Source organism: Pelmatolapia mariae, linkage group LG1 (assembly GCF_036321145.2).
Source record: "Pelmatolapia mariae isolate MD_Pm_ZW linkage group LG1, Pm_UMD_F_2, whole genome shotgun sequence".
Classification (NCBI taxonomy): domain Eukaryota; kingdom Metazoa; phylum Chordata; class Actinopteri; order Cichliformes; family Cichlidae; genus Pelmatolapia; species Pelmatolapia mariae.
In genome coordinates, this window is record NC_086227.1 from 27,313,064 (window position 1) to 27,335,465 (window position 22,402).

The 22,402-nt window shown below is 39.7% G+C and overlaps 1 protein-coding gene across 6 annotated transcripts in view; it reads right to left on the reverse strand.

Annotated features, from left to right (window-relative positions):
- The window catches only part of ush2a (Usher syndrome 2A (autosomal recessive, mild)), a 216,882-nt gene that overhangs the window by 78,195 nt on the left and 116,285 nt on the right, over positions 1–22,402 (reverse strand). For all 6 annotated transcript variants that reach the window (XM_063477546.1, XM_063477553.1, XM_063477570.1 and 3 more), the window contains exons 46-57: positions 21,774–21,921; positions 20,268–20,423; positions 16,755–16,902; positions 15,247–15,389; positions 7,170–7,768; positions 6,831–7,000; positions 6,571–6,737; positions 6,379–6,467; positions 3,738–4,072; positions 1,776–1,931; positions 1,156–1,319; positions 748–957 (exon numbers count right to left, since the gene is read on the reverse strand). In XM_063477546.1, coding sequence (XP_063333616.1) covers positions 748–957; positions 1,156–1,319; positions 1,776–1,931; positions 3,738–4,072; positions 6,379–6,467; positions 6,571–6,737; positions 6,831–7,000; positions 7,170–7,768; positions 15,247–15,389; positions 16,755–16,902; positions 20,268–20,423; positions 21,774–21,921 — 2,485 coding nt within the window. The remainder of the gene's footprint in view (positions 1–747; positions 958–1,155; positions 1,320–1,775; positions 1,932–3,737; positions 4,073–6,378; positions 6,468–6,570; positions 6,738–6,830; positions 7,001–7,169; positions 7,769–15,246; positions 15,390–16,754; positions 16,903–20,267; positions 20,424–21,773; positions 21,922–22,402) is intronic.

Sequence of the window (22,402 nt, forward strand, 5' to 3'; positions counted from 1 at the left end):
CATGGCTTAGGTTTGCACAGTTAATCTGAACAAACCCCAAGACCCAACAATGTCCACTGGGCAGATGAGGCCAAGTGGAGACATGTGACCATAATGTATAGTCCCACATTTGGCAAAACATACAAAGCCTCAACACCTCATACAAACTCTCAAACATGGTGGGTAAGGGGTGATGATTTGGTCTTGGTTTGCAGCCACAGGACCTTGGCGTGCTGCAGTCATTTATTTGACCCTGAGCTCTTCTGTGTACCAAAATATTCTAGAGTCAAATGGAAAGTCATCTATCCAACAGCTTACGGTTGGCCTAAAGTGAGTCATGCAAAAGGACAGTGATCCCAAGCACACCAAATCTACAGCAGAACAGCTGAAAAAGAAAAGACTCAAGGTGTTGCAATAGTTTAGTTAGTGGTGGGACCTTAAGAGAATTGTCCATAAACGAATGCCTGCAACCGTAAATCAACTGAATCAACATTATAAAGAAGAGTTGGCCAAAATTCCTCCACAGCCATGTGAAAAACTGGTCATACCAAAAATGATTAGTTCAACTCATTGCTGCTAAAAATTGATCTTTAAGCTGAATCAATTTCTCACAAGAATGCAGAAAGTCCTAAAAAACTGTACATGACCCAATTCAGGTTTCTCCATGGCTCAAAAGCAGATAATCACAACCTCAGAAGAACACGTGCTGAATGAAAAAACAAAACAGAAATATTGTTTGCCAAAGATGATAGTAAAATATACACATACTTCCATCTGCTGTGGTGACATTAACCACTGCCTTAGATGTATTATAAGCTCCGTTGGACACTTGTAATGACACCAGATATGTGGTACTGGGCCAGAGGTCACTTATCACTGTAGAGGTGATCTCAGGGGTGAAAGTTAAGATCAGACTTGGCTCTGGAGACTCCACTGTGAGAAAGAAATATTCCACTTCTCCCTGTAGGTCTTGTAAAGCTAAAAAAGATATCAAGAGAAATGGAAAAGAGTGATAGGTCAGTGAAAGTAAAAAGATACTTTCAGTCTCTGGTGTCACTTTCTTTTAAACAGACAGGACAGCACAGACATCATACAATAAAAGCATGACCCTGTGCAAGACGTCATGAGTTTCAACACCTCTCCTGAACAGTGTGTAAAAGAAGAAGTTAATCTTACATGGTTGTGTCCAGTTGACCTGTATAGCAGTGTGATTGATAGTAGAGGCAGACAGAGATGGAGGGTGGAGGGGAACCCCAGCCATGGTCACTGCTGTAACGATCTCCCCTGACGTGTTTCCCACATCATTATGAACCTCTAACTGGTACTGGAAACGGGTAAATCTGTAGAGACACAGCATCACTCTTTGTAGTGCAAACATTAGTTTAAATTGGAAATCAACCACATACTGGTGGAATAAAGTAAAATATGTTTATCTGATAGTTGTGCTAAAATAGTAACTTGTATTTCTTCTTGCATCACATGAAAAAGTCCTGCCAAATGAAAAGTGCTGACACACTCAAAAGTTTGTCAGTTTACTCCTTGAATAAAGCACAGTGGAGACATAAACCCAGAGCTGTTTAGCAAGCATGGTGGAAAAAAAAAGTGCTTCCACCAAGTGCCAAACTGAGATTAGGGGACGCTGTGTGAAAAACAATTTAATTCTTTGGGATATTTGCTTAATGTATCTTTGAGCGGTATTAAAAGATCGGCATCAGCAGCAGCTCGCCGATCGGCTCTGCACACACGGTTTGCTGCAGCGCTGCCGTTTGCTCTAGAGCTCATTTCAGTAATCTCACCTGCTTAGGCCTTTATCTTGGTAGAACAATTTGGTGCCGGAGTAAACATGGAGCCAGCGATGGAGATCTTCGGAGGGGGGTGGAGACTGGGCTGTTAATGTGGGAACTGTGGTGATGGCCAGGGGCTGGTGGGTTTTACGTCTGAGCAACTTGTATCTGAAAGGGAAATTTGAATAAAAGAAAACACACACACACACACACACGGTTGGATATTTAGGAATCCATTAACTCCAACATTAACTAATTTGAGCATAAAGACACCTACTGTACCCTCCGTACACACAAACCTGCACATGGATGCTTGCAGACACACACACACACATACTTAAACGCACATTTTCAACTGGTTCTTATCCTTATCACTTATTCCCTCCTCTTCTGCTGGTTTTTTTTCATCATCTCTATTCTTCTTTCACTGCATCTCATCCCTCCCTCTCCACACCCCTCCATCCGTTGTTTTTTTTTTTCTGCGGGGTTTGTGTTTTCCTCTCCCTACAGTGATGCTAATTTCTGCTGTAATCAGAAGAGAAGGGCTTAATGCCGCCTTTTAACCAACCCACTTAGACAAACACACAGAGCTGAGCAGAGCAGAACAGAGAGACAGGCTCATGCATTTTAATCACCCACTAGGAAAATGGACCTTTATTTTAGGCCTAATCGCCGACAGACTAGAACAGGACAGAACAAAATGAACCAGAATGTGCATTAGGACTGAGAAAACACTGATTAAAAAATGCAGAACACTTAGCTCATTACCAGGACACTCATGTTAGCAGCTTGTTAACGTGTTCCTATCTGCTTGTTTGCTTAAGTTTTTCAGCAGCAATTGAACATCACCAGAATGTGTCTCTCATTATCGACATGCTGATTTTAGTTCTTATAGTCTGGTTTCCAACTTTGGGCTAAAGCTAGCTAATGAATAAAAACACAGGGGTAAGTCAGATTATGTAAAGTTAATGGTGGTTACACAGATTTGGGTCCTTTTATCAGGCTCACATAATTAATGATGTACTGATGTTTCTGTACAGGGCAATTTAAAGAATTTCCCTTTTTTACTTTCTGTTCACTTAGTTACATTCCTATGGATTATACGACTGATCCATAGCATAAATGCTGATTAAATGTTCATGTTTTTCTATTAAGTACTTTTAAAGACGGTGAAACAGAGGATAACGGCAAAAAGGTCCTGGGTTTAATCCAAAGGCCATTTGGGGTCTTTTTGTGTGGGGTTAGCACAGTCTCTTTCTGCCTGCATGGGTTTCCTCTGGGTTCTCTGGCTTCCACCCACAGTTCAAACACATGCATGTTAGGTTTAACAGTGACTGTAAAGTGACTGTTGGTTTGATTGTGAATGTGAAAGGTTGTCTGTCGCCCTGCAACAGAGTAGCAACCGTCCCTGCCCTCTGATATCTCCAGCCCTCTGTGACCTTAAACTGACAGTATTTTAATGGATGTAATTGGTTTGTATTGCTTCAAAGCAGCTACTATATTGCTCAGGTGGAGCCTTGGCTCTTAGTTTATATGTGTGTTTTGAAGCAGAAGGGGTATCCAAAATAAAAAATCATAACTTAATTTAATAGTAAAAGCAACAGTTCTTTAATATGTTTAAAATGACTTTTATACTTCTGCTGCTACCTGTAATGCTTTTCTATAAAAACTTTATGACAACTTAGAAGACTATTTAGGTGCAAAGTCTCAGCCTGTCAATGTTGGTGACAATGACATTTTAAAAGGTTTTTTTCTGTTTCATATCATTTCATATAGGAATGGGTCAGTTGACATAAACCTAACCTGATGTTGATGTAGAACAGCACCTCACATATCCAAATGCCACATTTATATGTATATATTTGCTGGATATTATCGTGTGAGCAAATGTGGACTTAAAGTGATATAAGACATACATTTTTACTTTGCCATCACTGGTTAAAAAAGGGGGCAAAAAAGAGATATGGATGTTACCTTATATTAGGTCCATTGGGCCTGCTCGGTGGTTCCCATGAAATGGCTAGGAAAGATTCACTGACTGCTACTACTGACAGCGGTGAAAGCCCTTCAGGTCTTGTGGGTAATGTGGTAGCTTGAGTTGGCAGGCTTTCTGTGCATCCCCCAATATGTCCTCCACCCTTTGAGCATGCTAACACAGTGATACTGTAATTTGTATATGGAACAAGGTCCGTTACAGTGGCGTTAAGCTCAGAAGTATTGCTAGTGTTGAATGTGATACGGGGTTCTGGGAGGCGGATCTCATAGCTGTGAATTTCTCCATTAGGAATAAGAGGGGGTGACCATGTGACCTGCAACAAAAAAAATGGTATATGATTTAAGCATTGTGTTTCTCGTGGTATATTCAGATACAATTGAACAGTGCTGAGAGAATTTGTTTAATCATTTCCAACTGCCCTGCTGTCCTAATTGACTGGGCGTTTAAATGTTCTTGATAGGAAGAAAAAAAAAAGCTTTTAGATGGATGAACTACAGGAAGTCATGATGTAGGGTGTGTGTTTATTTATGTGTTCTTGCAGCGTGTGCTCGTGCAAAGATGCAGACAGAGTGCGAATGAATGCATGTGTCTTCAGGTGTGACACTAGTCACCTGCATAAGTGAGAAAACAGTATTTAGGTGGTCACTCTGTCTCTCTGTGTGTGTGTTGAACTGTCATGTGGGTAAAGATAACCTGACTTTGACTTGAGCAGAAGATGCCTTTCATCACATTTAAAACAGGGCACACAGAGACGCGCGCACATACACAAACACCATGCTAAAATAATGAAAGCAGCTGGTAATGGAATTGCTGCATGCAAAAACAAAAGCCTGCTGCTGTTGAGCACTGCATCTGATTTGGAAACAGTTCAGTCTGTCAGCATTTCAGGGTGAGGAAGAAGGTAACTGGCACACACACAAATGGTAATACACACACATTTACTTACAAACACACTCACGTAATATGAAATTACAGCTTTCTTTACGATGATATTTTGTTGACGCATTCACATATAAACACACACACTGTAAACACATACACACTTGCGAATTTATGAACTGTACAATCTAAAACACGTACATATACGAACTGTCATGTACAATAACTGATCAGTTCAGAGCTGGCTGAGACTTATGAGTTTTGGTGATTAAGTGGTCACTGTTGATGAGAGTATTATGAATGAATGTCAAGCATAATTATTTCTCATGCAACCTTGATATTCATTTAACAAGTGACACTGTGAGGTTATACAGGACACACACAACACACTCCTAGTAACACACCCACTAACACAGAAAGACACCTACCAACACACACAACTTAAAACACGCACACACAACCACATATGGGCAGGGTCATTTTGAGTTAGGTAGCTCATTTCCCAAAGTGCGTGTTGGGTGTGCTTTGTGGTGGAAGTCATTTACAGATTGAATAGCTTGATGTAATCTGGAGATGGTGAAGACAGCAGAGACCCCGAGCTGACATAGAGCAATAGGGCTAAGGCCAGTACAGAATGTGTGTGCATATGTGTGTGCGTGTGTTTGTATATGTATTTTTGTATATTTAAACGGGAGAGAGACCTATGATCCAGTTGGAAGTGAGAGAGAATAATGTCTAATATTATAGTGTATCTTTTTTCAGCCCTTCTTTTGTAGATTTTGTAGATCCTGACCACAGAATCACAACTTAAAACAAACACTTTCAAAAAAAAGAAAATCAAATTTAATAAAACATAACCAGGATACTGATTAAGAGAAACCTTATGTGTTATGGTTTACAGTAGCCTCTTCTCCATGTAGCAGATTGAAATGTAGAAAATAATTGAAAAAAAAAATGAATGAAAAAAGAATGAAGATGCTCAAAATCCTTCTTTTAGTTGTCAAGGTCAATTGGTAACCAGGAAGCCCCATGACTGTCTGTCCAATTAGCAACAACCAGGAAGGAACGCTTTCCTTCTTGCACCTGTGACCCCTAAAGCTGTGCTGCTGCATAGATGACAGGGGTGGTTCTGAAATGATGACAGGCATTAGCATTTTTCTGCAGTTAGCATTAGTGTAGGGCTGTGAGTGCATGGGTGTGTGCGTCTGTCTGTATTGGCATGCATGCAATATTGTTTCAGTGGCTTTCATGGACAGGCCTTGATGTGAGATTAGCCAGTGGTGGAATTTAACTCCAGTCCCTCCTTCAAAATGGCCGACAGGAAGGAAGCAGCCTCAGACAGGGTCAGAGCCCCTCCCATTTCTGAAGGGGACCTTGAGTTGAATGTTTTTCTTTCTCATTAAATCCGAAAAGGGAAAGACGGAAGAATCAGCGTGACATTGCTTTGTCTTTTCCACGCTGTCAAACATAGGGTAACTGAAGAGATTCTCAATGACGCTGACTATTTCTTTGAAACATAAACACTATAAATTCTAAAAGCACATTCTATGATTCTGACACCTTCTATCAGCTGAATGTATTAAGAGATATTGTAATTCAGGATCAGTAACACCATGCCTGATTTGGATAATAACTGTGTGCTGCGGGCCATATTTCAGAGCTCCTGTCCTCTCATAACAGAGCCACAAGATTTTGGTGAAACTCCAGTTTAAAGCCAGTTTAAAAAAAAGTTGCCCTTACTTGAAGTGTTGCTGGTCCCAAGACCTTAATCTTTGGTGGACTGAGGCCAGCGGGTCGAGAAGGTCTGGTGGTAATTCCGACCCAGGGCCCTGTAACAACAAACATTTTTTGTGCAATTTAAAAGCTGCAGCACTAGTCCCTTCTTGGGCAGACCGAATTTACTTTTACTCAAGCTTGTTATCAAAACCTTACCTGTGGTGTTGCCCGCTTGATTATGGAGCACAAGTCGATACTGGTAAGTAGTCCAGGGACTGAGAGCTGATGAAGAGTCCAGGAAAGAAAGAGGGGAAGGGTCAGGCAGAAGATGACCCACTGTGGAGACTTGTTTGGTCCCAGCAACCCTGCGCTCAATCACCCACCTAGAGCCAGAACAAGATACATTTGAAAAATAATGCATATTGTATTTTTGCAAAGAGTTTATAAGTGTTTCAGAGTTTGTCATTTTGTCTTACCGTTCTAATGGTCCATTACTCCGCTCTGCTGTACCCCACGACAAGAGGACAGAGGTGGGTGTATCTGAGTAAAGATGAGGAGCAGGAACCCCTTCAGGCGGAGCTGGGAGGGTGCGAATATGCTGAGACCTCTCAGACACTGAACAACCTGCATTAGTGCACGCTTCCACCTTGACATTGGAAAGTAAATTTTAAAACTTCATAACGTGTTATGACTACAAGGTTATCAGTGTAAGACCAAGAGTTTTAATCTGTAAATCTGGCACTTTTAACTGCTAAGCTAGCATACTTATTACATGTAAAACACCATAAAGCAGTTTATTAACTAAAATGTAGTACCTGGAAGCTGTAGGCCTGGTAGGGAAGTAGACTGAGGAAGGTGTAATTGGTGGTATTCCCTAGAACAGTGACTGAAAGAGGTGTTGATCTTGAAGCTGCACTAGAAGGGGCACTATGGAATGGACCATCTTCTATAAAATGTTCAGTATTAGAGTTTACTGCACTATACTGTGGTGTTGACACCAAGAGGCTGGCAGATACACTGGTGATATCAGGTTCAGTGGGGTGGAATGAGAAGGTACTGGTGCCTTCGCTCACATCAACAACATGAGTGGATTCATTCTGGTTATCTGCAATGCCAGGTTTCAAGATGGCGATGTGACTCGAGTCTTGGTGGGTGGTTAGACTGGATGATGGTCTGGGGTTATGACCTGAGTTTAGATATGCATCCTTTGTACTGGGAAGCAGACTTGGGTTAGGAGTCCACCTGATGCTGGAGAATGAACTGGGTTTATAGTGTAAAGAAGTGACAGAGCTGGGATAAAGATAAAGGGTATAATTTGTGATAATTCCATTTGGTTGTGTGGGAGGAACCCAGGTAATTGATACACTACGAGGCTGAAGCCCTGATACAGTTGGGGTGTCTACTGGTCCTGGACCTGCAGAAAGAGGAAAATAACGATAATAAGAGATGGAGTGGAAAAGAAAAGACAAGAAACCTTTTAAAAGACTGTAAAAAAGCAAGGAGGGGGGATTTCAAAAGAATTATTTGACTAGTAACATCAAGAATGACATCAGAAGGACAAAGAGTGATTTTGCCATCCCTATCCAAGGGATTAACATGAAAATTCTCTTTCTCTCTCAATTTCCTCCCAAGAGCAAACTAAGGTTGTATTTATAGATTTTGTGGTACTTGTGATTGAATAAATTTGATTCTGCATCTTTCAGTAGTGAGATATTTAGGCTAGACTGGACTGCAAGGAACATTCTAGCTTAACAATGAGCAATAAATTTTGTAAAAAGATAAATTGGATTAATTATACTGACCATCATGGATGAAGCAATAGAATCTTAGAACGGCAAGGGGTAAAGACTTGAGCAACTTTTACACAGACTGCTTTGTAATGATCAAACAACTGGGTTCTAGCATTTCTGAAATGACAAAACTTGCAGGGGAATCCCCTATCCATCCATCCATCCATCCATCCATCCATCCATCCATCTATCCATCCATCCATCCATCCATCAATCTAATTAAGAAAATCTTGCAGTATTTACCAAACATAAGGGTCAGGAGAACCAAACTGAGTGATAGAGACAGGACAGGACAGGACATTTATGTCCACTGTCATTCTCATTAAGTGCCACCAAGAACCCAAATCATCATATTCAAAATATCCAGGTAGATGTTCACATCAGTAGACTAATGGCAAACACGGAGTCACATGAACCTATACAAGACGTACAGAAGACTATTCAGAGTGACACTTCACTTTATGGTAGCTCATTTGAAGGAAATGCCCCCTCCCCCCTCCTTACTGGGCATTTATATCCCACTGTACTGCCCTATAATGGACACACAAAGGTGCATGTCCATATACATAGACATGTCCTTCTTAACGCACACACTCACATGCCCACACCCACTGCGATGCAGTATAGCAGTAATGGTGCTGTGTGAAGGGCAAGCAGATCAAGGTGACTGAGCGGACTGAGGGAGCGTGCTGCGTCGCTAAGTGCTACCGCTAACCGCTAACGGCTTTCCCAGATGGCGGTGTGTATGTTTGTGTGTAAGGGAGAGACAGAGAGGGAGAGTGAATGAAGATGAGAGGCTAAGAGTATGCAGGCATGACTGTATGAGAGATAAAGTGTGCAAGCATGTATATGTGTATGTCAGCATGCATGTAGTCATGTAGATAACAGCTGTATAAGTACAGTATGTGCACACTAACTGAGAGGCCTTGCTTCCCACAGAGTTAAATGCAAGCTAACATCTAGTAACTGGACTGGGATGTCCTTTTTCTTATTAAAGTTCAAAAGATTTTAAATGTCTTTTAGGAAAATCTTAAAGTTGACCAATTATGATTTTTGTGTGCTTATTATTCAGGTGAACGTATGCACAAATACTATCTGTGAGGCAAAAGCTCACAGCTTTTGGACTGTTTTTTCTACTCTTGGCTCTGTATGATGCCAGTGAAAGGGGATATCCTTAACACGGCCATATCCGACATATAGCTGTAGCTGTTAGCCAGCAGCCCCACCCACCTGCTGTTCAAACCTCCCGTCTGTGAGAAGGAGCCTATTGAAAGTAATAGACTCCTGGAACTAAAACATCTTGTTTCAGACAGTGGATGAACTGAAGGTCTGCACCATGGCCCGGCGTAAGATAAATAAGGATGATTGTGAACTTTTAATCACTCAAAGCTACTCCACGAATAAAAATATGGGAAGTAAGATTAGAGATACCCTCTACCACGTTTCATACCTTGCTTGCATTTGACTTCATTTTTGTTTCTCGTGTATTAAATAGTCTGACAGTAATCTCTTTTGTACATGAACAAATCAAGTACTATTTAGCATTACATTTTGACCTTCTGGTTGCTACTATTACAAGGTGTAGGAAGCAGGTGAAGCGTTTTCAGGAGTTCAACAATTTCTTAAAATGTTTTTGATAGTGAATTTGGACCTTGTGAGTTGCACAACTTCGCAATATCACGAAATTTTATAATGCATATTACGGATTTACTTGTTAGCTATTAACAACTATAGTGCTATCTCACCTGCTCATTGCTTAGTTTTGTTTCCGCTCACACTACCTCATGTTTTGGAATGACAATAAATGACTTGAATCTTGATTCTTGAACACACACAAACAAGTTAGACAAAGGCCCATCACAAGTAAAAACATAGCTGCACTGAGATGGCAAATCTCTCCCTCTCCCTCTCTCTCTCACACACACACACACGCACACACACACACATACCCATATTCTATCGCCCACACAAATAAACAACAGTATAAAAACAGTGATGTAAAGCTTGGCTGATTTTTACAGATCACAAATGCTCCCTCCCTGAGTCTGTGTCCCGTTTCCTTCTTCTCTCTTCCTTTCACTGACCGTTCTCCCTCCCTCTCCCTCTTCCCTACCACCGCTCCCATTTTCTCTTCATTCTCGACCCCCCACTCATGCCTTGTGTCTAGGTCTCTCTCTTTTTCTCTTGCTTCTTCTCTCTCTCTGGTCCCCCTGCTAAATAAACAATGCAGAAAGTTGACCTTTTGGGTTAACAGGTTTTTATGCTAGCTCTACTCAGCACTCACACTGATTCAATTACCGCCAAAGGTCCAGTGAACCCCACGAATAACCAAGAGCCCGTCTCTCTGTCTGCCTATGCGTATGCATGTGTGCCTTGCTGCATTGTCTTTGCGGAGGGTTGGGATGTAAACCTACCTGTTTGTTGAATGTCTAATTAGACAATCTGTATCTTTCTGTCTTTTTAAATATAATGTTGCCCTCTTTTTTTATCCTTAAGATGTCTGTTTAAAAAACTGACACTTAAAAACATGGACTGAATATGCACTGAAAGGTAAACAAATAGAAATTCCTAAACTGCAAATAATCTCGCCACAAAACACAATCCAGTCACCTTGATTCAATCCCTATCAACTAACCAAAATAACCCCTGTTGTTACCCCCATTCCTCCCTCAATCCCTCTCTCCTCCCCTCCTCCATACCACCCTTTTCCCTCTAAGTGTTGAGTGTTATTTAGGCTTTACTGGCGCGTGTAAAATTCTGCAATTTGAAGGGCTGTTAAGTTTTTCAATTGAAATTTTCATTTAAGATGCATGTGATGCTTTTTTCCATTTTATTTTTTCTTTTTTACTGACGCTTTACAGCTCTCTGGACAGAAAGGGAACGAGCGTTGAGGGAATGCATACTTGCCTCTCTGGTTCCCTGATTCCTTATCCTTCATTCTCTCTCCCTCTCACCCTTCTGTCTTTCCATCTCTCATCCTACCCTTCCTCTAATCTCTTCATTCCCTATGCCCCCCCCCCACCCCCCACCCCCCTCTCATACCTTTCTCCACACCTCCCACTATCACTCCTCCTCTCTCCAGTAAAACACAGTAGCAGAAGGCTAAAACAGGAGTGCAGGGCCGCCAAGCCTTAAATCACATTTATAAGGATTTGGTTAGCATAGTAATAACACAATCAACTGACAAGGGCTTGGAGAAGGGGAGGAAGTGAGGGAGGAGGGTGTGTGTATGCATGTCTACTTGTGGGTGTGTAGGTGATATGCTGCTTCTTGTGTATGTATGTGTGTTTCTGTGCAGCTAACGGTCAGTCCATGTATATTTAAGTGTGTACATTTGTGTGTATCCATGTGAAGAGATGAGGAAGGGTATTATTTTTAGTCTTGCGCAGGGTCCCATGCACGCTTGTGTTTGTATGTGTGTGTTTGGGGGCATGTGTGTATGTGGGTGACTGGGCTTTTGAAGGTGAATCGAGGCTCCTAGGAGTCATAATGAGGACAAACGCTGAGCTTTACTGTTATCAAGATGCTTATGACATGGTGTCAAAACGTGACAAGAAATAAAGTATGAATTTTTTCACTGCATTTGATATCTTTACTTTTTCCACAGATTATTTAATGTCATTTCTGCCTTAGAATTCAATGAAGAGGCTATGAGAAGTAGGATAATACATGACCAAGGTCACAAGCTTGATTTGTACTCATAACATCACTAGTATATGAGATGTGCATTAGCCTTTAAGTAACTAAAAGCATCATGATACTTTTAACTTATCAATCATTTGTGATTTTCCACATTTTTCAGATCCTGGGAGTGATTAATTTATTTCAAGTAACCTTCTAATATATCCTCATAATTCATACAGAGAGTAGGCAAACTGAAAAGCAACATTTGGCTTTTCAAACTGTAAAGTGAAACTATGTTGGCAAGTTATTCAAATCGGTGAGAAATCATTCAGTATAGAAAATCTGTTACACAAGCATTCCTACTGTTTGTGACACCATATGTAAAAGAAAGCCAATCAAAAAGCTTATCTAAATACAAGTTCAGGTGGTGAACATGTATTTATTCATTGGTTATCTTTTGATATGTAAAATTTAAAACAGGATTGTGCTAACATTGTTTCATATTTCCTGGAAATGCAAACTGACCAAAATACAGGAGAATTAAGGTAGGATAATATTTTATTAATGTAGCCGCTCAATAATTAAGTAACATGATTTTTTGCTTTCTGTCATTTACCCTAACCTTACTCCTGTTGTGGTTCCTGCTTTACACTTCTTAGCTCACTTTTTGATCACACTTACTTTGTAAAAAAAACAAACTGTTTTTTTTAAAACCTCTATTGTTGTTTAATGTTTTCGTTCACACATGTGCACTTTTCATTTCTAAGACTACTTGGTCAAGATCGTTTTATTCAAATGGCTCTTTAGTCATACTCTCACAATAACACTCTATAACACACTCACACACAGACACCCACACACACAGACACACACTCTTAGATCACTTAGCTGGTGTGAACATGGGAGTAGACAGAGGAAAGGGAGCTGTCCAACACAGCTAGAGTTTATGTTCACAGGAGCCGTCTGTCTGTTCTGCAGCAGCAGGAATTCATAGGGACCAAATTACATTAAAAAGATAGATATAAAACTTTAATGGAATGATAAAAAGGAAAGGAGGAAGCACGAGTCTCTCTCTCTTTCTCTGTTCTATCATTAGCCTTCTCCTTTCTTCACTCTTCCCCTCAGTTACTCATTTTACCTTTTTCTCTTTCTATTTTTCTCTCTTTACTTTTTCACCCCTTTTTTATGCTATTTTTTCCTTGATCACCCTCAATAAGTGAAACAATTCTGTAAAAAATGTAAAAAAAAGAGAAAGAAGGAGAAAGGAAAAGCAATTACAACAGAAGAAGAAAAAGACAAAAAAGAAAATACAGAAATCTTTAAGTAAGAGAAAGAAGTAACAGTATATAAATGTGGATAAAGTGAGATCATATCCATAGTGTTAAAAATGGTTCATGTAGACATACGCTATATTATATACAGTGTTCTGCCAAAGTGAAAAACTTACAAGGTTACAGCTCACACTTGCACATAGAGATCAGGTTAGAAGGATCTCCTTCAAAAGGATAAACCCAAAGGACCACTCTATAAAGAATGACTGAGTGTGTTAAGATCAAATGTACAGTATATGTCACTTGAGCGACTGTGTGAATGTGTGTGTGACTTTCAGTGAATGTATATATGTCTGTCGCTGTGTTCAGATTTGAGATTTATGTCAGAATGAACGCTGCGTGTATGAATTCCACAAATGCAGGACAACAAATATAAAATTCAAACTATTAGCCTTACTATATGTTACATCACCAAATGAAATGCAAAAGGTTGTCATTTATTCTTGTATGAGAGAGACGAGATTAAGCAGAGAATGTAGCCCCTCTTTTCTTTCCCTGCTAGGATGATAAGAAGATGGTTTACGGTGACAAATTACACATCAGTGTAAGGGAAATCCAATCTGCCTGAATGTGGCTTGCTCCCATCATAGGTTTAAATCCCTTTTTTATTAAGAACTTTTACACCTGTTCTGTATTCATTATTATGGTAAAACAATTTTAATGAATATTTTAAAAATGTACATTTTTACATTTAAAGGATGCAGAATTGAAAATTCATGTCAAATGTGACATTTATTTATTAATAATTACTTGAATCCAATATGACACCAAAAGTCGTGAACAGGAATGAATGCTTATAAATGGCTGGTATCATTAGTGCAAAGAGATAGCTCCATTACATACATGCTTATTGTCAAAATAAATACACAAATCTGTCTGATCTTTGTAACAACTGGGTGCAGTTTAAGTAGCATCCCAAAGCCTTGTGTTGCATCTCTGCATGAAGTGTCGTAACTGAGCATCAGGAGGTCTGTTATCGATGAGAAGGCCAAGGACTTATGCATGTGACACATACGTTCTCAGCGTGAGACAGAGAGACACTAAGAATGTTTTTATTCTTACATTAATAGTCAGACACAAACAGAAACACAAGTGCAACAAAAACAAGTGCAACAAAAGCCCTGTGTGTGTTTGTGTGTGTGAGTGCATGTGAGTGTGTGTTTGCTAGAGGGAATTCAATTCTGCATAGCAATGAGAAAAGCGCAGGGCCATAATTTAATGCATCCTAAATGTCTGCAGTTGTGTGTGTATGAATAGGTGTGTGCGTGCATGGTATGTCATGGTATATGTGTAACTGCACTTGTCTTCGTGTGACTGCGTATGTATCCGTACACTACACATACATGTTTTGTACACATTTGTGTTTGTGTGCGTATCAATGTATGCAAATCTCGCCTGCTTAATGATAATGTATGTGATAATAGCGTGGTACTAATTAATTTATAACTTTGCACTGAGGAGGCTGTTCCAGTGGCTAATATGATTCTATTACAGCAATTAGCCCACAATGACACTGGCTAGGTCACTCACACACAGACACACACCTTACAGTATGTGAAACTCCCCATGTCTGTGTGTTTCACCCAGCGCTGTTTGAGCCCGTGTTTTCACCACCTTCTGCAGCTTTAGTTGTTCTCTCTCCCTCTCATTTCACACCTCCACTGAAAAAACATTTATACTTTTATAAAATAAACCTTGGAGGGAGTCGCAAAAAAGAGAACTAAGCAGAAGCCACATGTTTATTGTCTAATGAGTCTATTGCTTAGATCATCACCTAATGATCTGTCAGACTCCTTGAGTTTAACTTTAACACAGCAAAACAGGTGGACCACAGAAGCCTATCACTGCCAACCACTTCCCAGTCAGTCGCACAACTTGGAATGACTTGACACAAGAAACACCTTGAAATACAACAAAACAATACCAGCAACCAGTGCCAATAGTTAACCTACAAAAAAGCAGTACAGCAGTTTCACTGACCCGTAACATGTTTATTTAAAGAAATTATTACTGTTTTCATGGTTATTTATTGGAAACATTTATTTATTTTTTTAATTATATTTGCATAGTTTATGCGCATTGAAGCTGTCTGTGCAAATCTATGTAAAATGTTTTGGGCACTAGTGAGTGTGAGTATGTCCACTTACTGTCCTCTGCAGTGCGAAGGGTTGTCCAGAGGCTTGCCGTCTTCCCGTGTGTATGCGAGACCACCACTCTAAACAGGTAAGGCGTGTATGGTGATAAGCCCTCTAAGTAATACGAAAAGGTGTCTGTTGCATTTTCCAAAAGCCTAGAAGTGGATGGACACAAGCATAAATTCATTCATGGACATGCATTTGGGTCTGTGATGTGCTCTGTTACCTGGTGGTCACAGAGTGACAGCAGATGCTGATCTTGCACTTTGCATGCTCTTGTGTTTTAGTGGACACAAATCTGATGTTACAAAATTTCATTTTCAGATTTTCTGATGAAGAAGCCAATCTGGAAAATTTCCTGAATTACTAGCAAAGCTTTACTGTTGCAGGAGTTACCATCCTTTAAATAAAAACATCTGCAACGCCATACTTTCTACCTTAGACCAAATGTTACTCTTTAATGCTTGATCAGAGAGATTCAGCACCGGACAGCTTCTTACATTCCTTAGGTTAATCATGTCTACATTGTACGTAGTTATTAAATCCTGTTTAGCGTACATGCAAGGCCAGAGAGATGTGCATGTGAGAGGTGAAAAAAAAGGATCTGAACAGTCACAAAGTATGTAATTCATAGTTCAGTGGGAAAAGTTACCGGTGTCAAAGCAAAAGGTTTCTGAAAAAAACTATTTCATTATACTTAAAAAAATGGTTTGTTTCTTAAATAGATTCCAAAGTGTAAATTCAAATATATTTTAAGTAAAACATTATAATAATGCCCAAATTTCATAGGGTTCCTAAACACTGGCTGCCTATGCATTATGTACAATTTTTTCCATAGCCTTTTATCCTATTCCCATGCCTTACCTGGCCCATCATATAATCATACAAAGGAATCTAGGACAAAGTAAAAGAATATTGTCATAAATGAGCGACCGTTGACCATTTAGCTTCAGATGGATAGAAGGGATGAATGAATGAATAAATCAGGGAACAATGAGATTTCCATAGCAGAGGAGGAGGAGGGCATGGCTGTCTGATATATAATACATGTAGCTAGTCATTTATTTATTACCACAGAATGAGAGCCTCCTCTTCTTGGATTAAATTGCAATTTGTTGTCAGGAAGCATGTAATGAATACATATCAGATGCACACCCTCTCTCCCTCTTTTTATTCTATCACACTTTCTTTGCCCATCTCTCCCTCTCTCTTCCATGTCTTTGATTTTTTTTGTCTTTCTGACTCTACATCCTGTCATTCCCTCTCTGGATTTCTGATGTTATGTCCTACTGAAGTGACATACTCAGTTGTTCTGTATAATGTGCTCCTTTATATTTGCATGTGTAGGCTATGTGCACATGCACATTTTCTGATATTTAGAGTATGTAATATGTGTACTTTGTTGTGTGTGTGTCCAGTTACTTTATTGCTACTTGTCTCAGACAACTTTTATGCGTTGTGGAAAATGGTTTGCAAACTTGTTCATCTGCTTTGACTCTGCATTTTATGGTCTCTCTCACCTTATGATAGGCCTCTGTGGGGATGTCCTCATTTGCAGACTGTAGTAGAGTGGGCCTGGTGCATTAGAGTTGACAGGGGTGGACCAGGACACGTTCAGACTGGCATTAGTTGCATGGGCTAGAGTTGGAGGTGACAATCCATCAGGGGCTAAGAAGGAAGAAAGGATGTTGAGAAGAAGACAAGAAGAAGGAGCAGGGGAGCACAAAAATATGGAGGAAGTCAGTCGGTGAAATGAAAAGATTAGACATTTAGAGAGTAAGAAATAAACCCCCCAAAAATATAAAAAGGTTTTTCCATTTCATCTAACTGATCAACTTCACGGTAATGCAGTGACACCTCTCACAGTGTGGAGTATAAAAAGCACAACCAGATATACTCATCACTCTCACATTCACACAAATACACACACTGCATTAAATCCACAAAGTCCACGTCTTCTTAGCTCAGTGTGACAGTAAAGTCTTACTGTTGGAAAATCAGTAAACAATCCAGAATCAATATGATAGCTGAACAGAAACACAGAACATTTGTGCAAAGACAGAATAAAATGAGATAAGCTGAAAACAACAAGTACATGATGGAAATCAGAGTGGCTGCACTGTTGACTATGTGAAATAAGAGCAGGCCCTCCGATGTATAAAGTGACCCTTCAATCAAAAATTGTGCGATGTCCACTTCAACAAGACTGATTGCTGAAGACATCTTATTCTAAAGATGGCTGTTACAACTGCACACAGGCATACACGATGTGTGAGAAAAGCCTAAAATAACACTTTCAGTGTGGATTCAGAATAATTTAGTGGTGGTCCATCAACATAACTCAACCCTCTAATATACATTCATTATCTTAATGCATACACAAAGCACATAGATTTTAAAAACATGACACAAAAGCCCTTTTTAAAAACAAAAAACAAAACAACTAAAGAATCACCATGTATGTGTGTCAGTTGTGACTTGTCCATTTTTTAAAGGCTTATTTGTGGCTTTGTTTGCAATTGTGTCACTATCCTTATCCAGTTCTCGCTCACAAGATTTACTAAGTCCTTAGAGGAAAGGAAGCTTGGAAAACAGAAAACTAAGAAACAGGAGACAGAAAACAAAATATGAGTGTAACACAACAGATATCACAGGATTACCTTAATTGGCTATTTAATATCAACTTTGACCTTTATTTCTAATCAGTTTTTATCAACCTTATATATTCTGTACCACCAGTCTTAGTCGACCTCTCCTACAACTGTGCAAACAATCACCTGCACTTGACTTAATGACTGCTTCTCGTAGGCTGTCTGCTCTCCATTTCAAACCAGACCAAATTGGCTGCTCTTATCTTACCCGTGTTTATGAAAAAACACCTGAAAAAACACGTCTTCGTTTTAAATCAACAGTAGTTGGGTAAAAGCCTGCTGAGTTTCAAGAGGCAGCATTATAAGCAAATTAGGACTGGTCAAGTGAACATCCTGTCACTCGAAAGGCACCACAATGCTATCAGAATGGACTAAGCAGTCGATTAGTAGGAAAATACATGGAAAGCGCGGAAATGGAGATCCTGCTCTTTTACAGTCAAACAAGCATTTAACAAATTACTGAATCGATACGATGCACCTGCACTTAGATTTAGATTAAAATGATCCTCTGATTTGCATTCAGAGATTTAGTGGGTTTTTTAATGACCCAGTTCATTCCTTGAGTGTGTGTACTTAGCTAATTCATCAAAAGATGATTCCTGCTTCTCTGACATACACACACACACACGTACAGATATGCACACGCAAAACACACTGTTGGTGAGCCTGTGTCTCTCTCATGCTGTGTTAGTAGGTACAATATCAGAGGTGTCACTAATCGTTTTAAACTATGCACTTTTATGTTCACTTCTCTCTCTCTGCTCTCCTCCTCCTCAGCTCCTCTGTCTCTTGCTCCGCTATCTTCTCTCTGTTCTTTCATAGAACAAGGACGCATCAAGACAGTTTGCCTTATAGAAGTCTAAAGAGATGCCAGAGGCATAGAGGTAGAAAGAGAGATAGAAAGAGAGGAAACGTCTGGTATTTAAAATTTATACTTTCTTATGCCTTTGTTTTGAACTTGAACAGGAGAACTTTCCTAAGTCTGTCTTTTGTTGTTGTCTCACTAAGACATGGGTGTGGTATGCGCAAGGGTGTACATATTCAACCCTTTTGATAACATTAGCTAAAGTGGTAAAATGTGTGGTGTGGTGTTATAGGTGTGTGTGTGTGTTTGTATGTGTGTGTGCATGTTACAATTATCTCCAGACTGCTCTGATCAGCTTTGACATTTATCAGTATGCACAATCAGTCTCTATTCTACACGATTACAAATACAAACACACACACACACACACACACACACACACACACACACACACACACACACACACACACACACACACACACACACACACACAAAGGCTGTGTAAATCACAAATATGTTTTCACACCATTAAGTCAAGTCAATGATGTGTATGTCGACTCCAGCGAATAATTGTTTTTTTTCCTTTGCAGAGCAAGCTATAAAAATAAACCTTTCCAGTTCACAAGAACAGCAATTAAAATCAAAGTAATGTTAAAAATATCGCCACAGTTCATGTTTTGTGTGTGGCGTGAGAAACAAATCTACTAGAACAGTCATTTAATTAAGACCTTAGAAAAATTTCAATACCACAGTCATACTATTATCATCATTTTTTTTCTAAGGAAGCAAACTGCTGTTTCTGGGAATACAATGGAAATTTTAATGATATACTGTAAATTTTAATTTATTGTAGATCAACTGTGACTTAAATTAAAGGATTAAATAATTTCAAAATGCAAAAAATGAGGGATGTTGAAAGCAATGAGAAAACTGCACCTATGAGAATCTACTTTTGATAGTTTCAGCCTTTTTTAAATAGACAATACAGACAGTGGGCAGGAAAGCAGGGAGAGAGTAGGGACAATGATACTCAGTTAATGGTCTGAAGTGGAGTCAAATTCAGGCAGTTCAAGTCTCTAAACCAGGGGTGGGGAATTCCTTCAATATGTCTTGAAGTTCTCCAGAGGCTTGGTAATGAACTAATCATTTGATTCTTGCGTGTTGACCCAGGGTGATATCTAAAACCCGCTGGACACTGGCCCTTGAGGCCTGGAGTTCCCTCACCCCTGCTCTGAACTATACCTCACCAGGCAGTGGCATTTAGCTATATGAGTTTCTTGCTCAAAGGAGTGACACAGTTCCTTGGTGCCCCTGCTTAAGTTTGCTGATCTAGCATAGCATAGCAAGTTCAGTTTTTTTGTGTAACCAGCTAAGAGCAGGCAGGAACAATCAGTTTACTCAAGAACGATGTAAACTGAAGCAATGAAGAGCACCTGTTGGATAAACCTTTAGAGCCTTGCAATGCTTTCTTTTGATGGATGATCATGATATTTGAAACTGTGACACAGTGAAAAAAGTATGCAGTTCTAGTAATAATCAAATTAATAATGGTAAGAAAGTCTTTGGAGTGTGACTACCTGCTGGCAGTGTAGTAACACTGAGTGGCAGGCTCTCAATACAACCCTGTGTATTACAGCCTCTGATCCAGAAGCTGTAGCTAGTGTAAGGCTGCAGGTCAGTCACAGACAACCAGACGCCTGCTGCTGTACCTCCATCCAATGCACCATCACCATCTAAGAGACAGAGAAAGAAAGAGGTCTTAGGCCAAGCAATGTATAGCTAAAGATAATCAAAAACAGTGAATGTTTTTTTATTAGTGTTACCACTCTAAAGGCAGAAAAGTGACTTGTAAGAAATGCATAAAAAAAGAAAGAAAAAGGAAAGAGAGGTCGTGAGAGAGAAAAAACCCCACTGAGATTAACTTGAGAGTAATCGAAAGAGAGAGGTCTCCATATTGAGGTTATGCAAGGATAGTCAAAGAAAAGGGATCAGAAAATTATAGTAAGCAAGCCTATCAAATATATTTATACAGACACACCCACACACACGTAATTCTGTGTGGATTGATGAAGGCCGTTTGTATCAAAGAAACAGGAGGTTATGGGTAACTAGAGCGAAACACTGTCTCTTTTCCTTCCACACTGCTTCTATCCTTCTCTCCACTCATCTGTTGGGTTCTCTGTGAGGCACAGATCAAAGTGCCTGACAGTGAGTGTGTATGACAGGGAGAGACTTTGTGAATATGCGTAACTGAAAAAATGAGAGTATGCGTGTTCTCTTTTCTCGCCATGTCCAGTCTATCTGTTGCTTTTGTTGTCTCCCCGCGGTATTGCTGCTCCTCATATCTTACATTGTTTTTACTGTCTTTTCTAATCCATCTATGGAAATATGAGCTTCTCATCTCCCTTTTTTCTTTATACTATTATTGAATTGCAACTTGACTTTGTTCCTCCTCCTATCTTCATACCACTTTTATAGTCTATACTCCCATGTCATTTCCTCTCAAATCATTGACACAGTATCAAAAAGAAACAACAACTTGTCATTTCTATGCTACTGTATACTGATTACTTCTTGATTACTTCCCCATTACATGGCTGACTTTCAGTGCAAGCTGACTTTGTGAGTGAGAAGTGTGATTATGTATTCCAATTTGCATTTGTACTGACATGTACATTTTTATCTATGGACATGTAAGGGTCTTGATAAAAAGGCTCTACGTCTTTGTAAAGCCTTTTTGACCCTACCCCACCCCTCCAAAAACATTTGACAGTCTCAAAATTAGTAATAATAATAATAAATAATACTGATTCCATCAGAAAAGTGCAGATATATCTACACAATAGGCAGAGTCTCAAGCAAAACGGATATGTTACTATCTATATGTTACTTTTTACCCCGGTAGGAATGACTGTGTATTATTAACACATCCATGCTTTATTCAGAAAATGAGGCTTTCACATGTTACAACTTCCACAGTTGTGATGTGAATGTTTTACAGATAAAGTCGGGTTTGTTGCCTGGCGAATACTATATGAGAACTGTGCATGTGTAAAGATAAAGATGTAGCTTTTCGCTGTTACCTTTGCTTTTGTAGTATATTGTGTAGCTAAGGTTCCCATTCGCTCTAGGAGGGGCTGTCCAATGTGCTCTGAGAGATCTTGAACTCTGATTGGCCAGCTCCAACAGTATAGGACCTTCTGGGGCCATCTCTAATGTACGCACATCCACCTTAGAAGAACACAGATATCAAAATGCATAGAAGAATACAGATATGTAGCATTTTTATCATAGCTCCACTAACACTCATTCATCCAACAGCTATTGGAGAAATACAAAAAACTGAAAATAATGCCTCTCTCAGTCTGATACAACCTGTCTGAAATGTTAAAACTAAGCATTTTCAGATGAAACCACTCTACACAAGTGGCCGGCATTATCTCTGCCACCATTTTTCCGTCCTCTTTCATCATTACAGTCTTCTTCTGTCTCATTTCTTCCTGTCTGACTCTCCTCTGCTGCCTTCGATTCCCTTCCACCTCATCTCTCACTTTGCTCTGGCCATTTACTCTGTCCTCATCATTTACTCTTTTTGCCTGAAATTCCCTTCTTCTCTGACTCCTTTTCTCCTTTTCCTGCCCATCCTATCACCTCTTCCTCTTCTCCACTTCATCCTGTTTCACCCTCCTTCACCTGCCCACCCTCCTCTTCT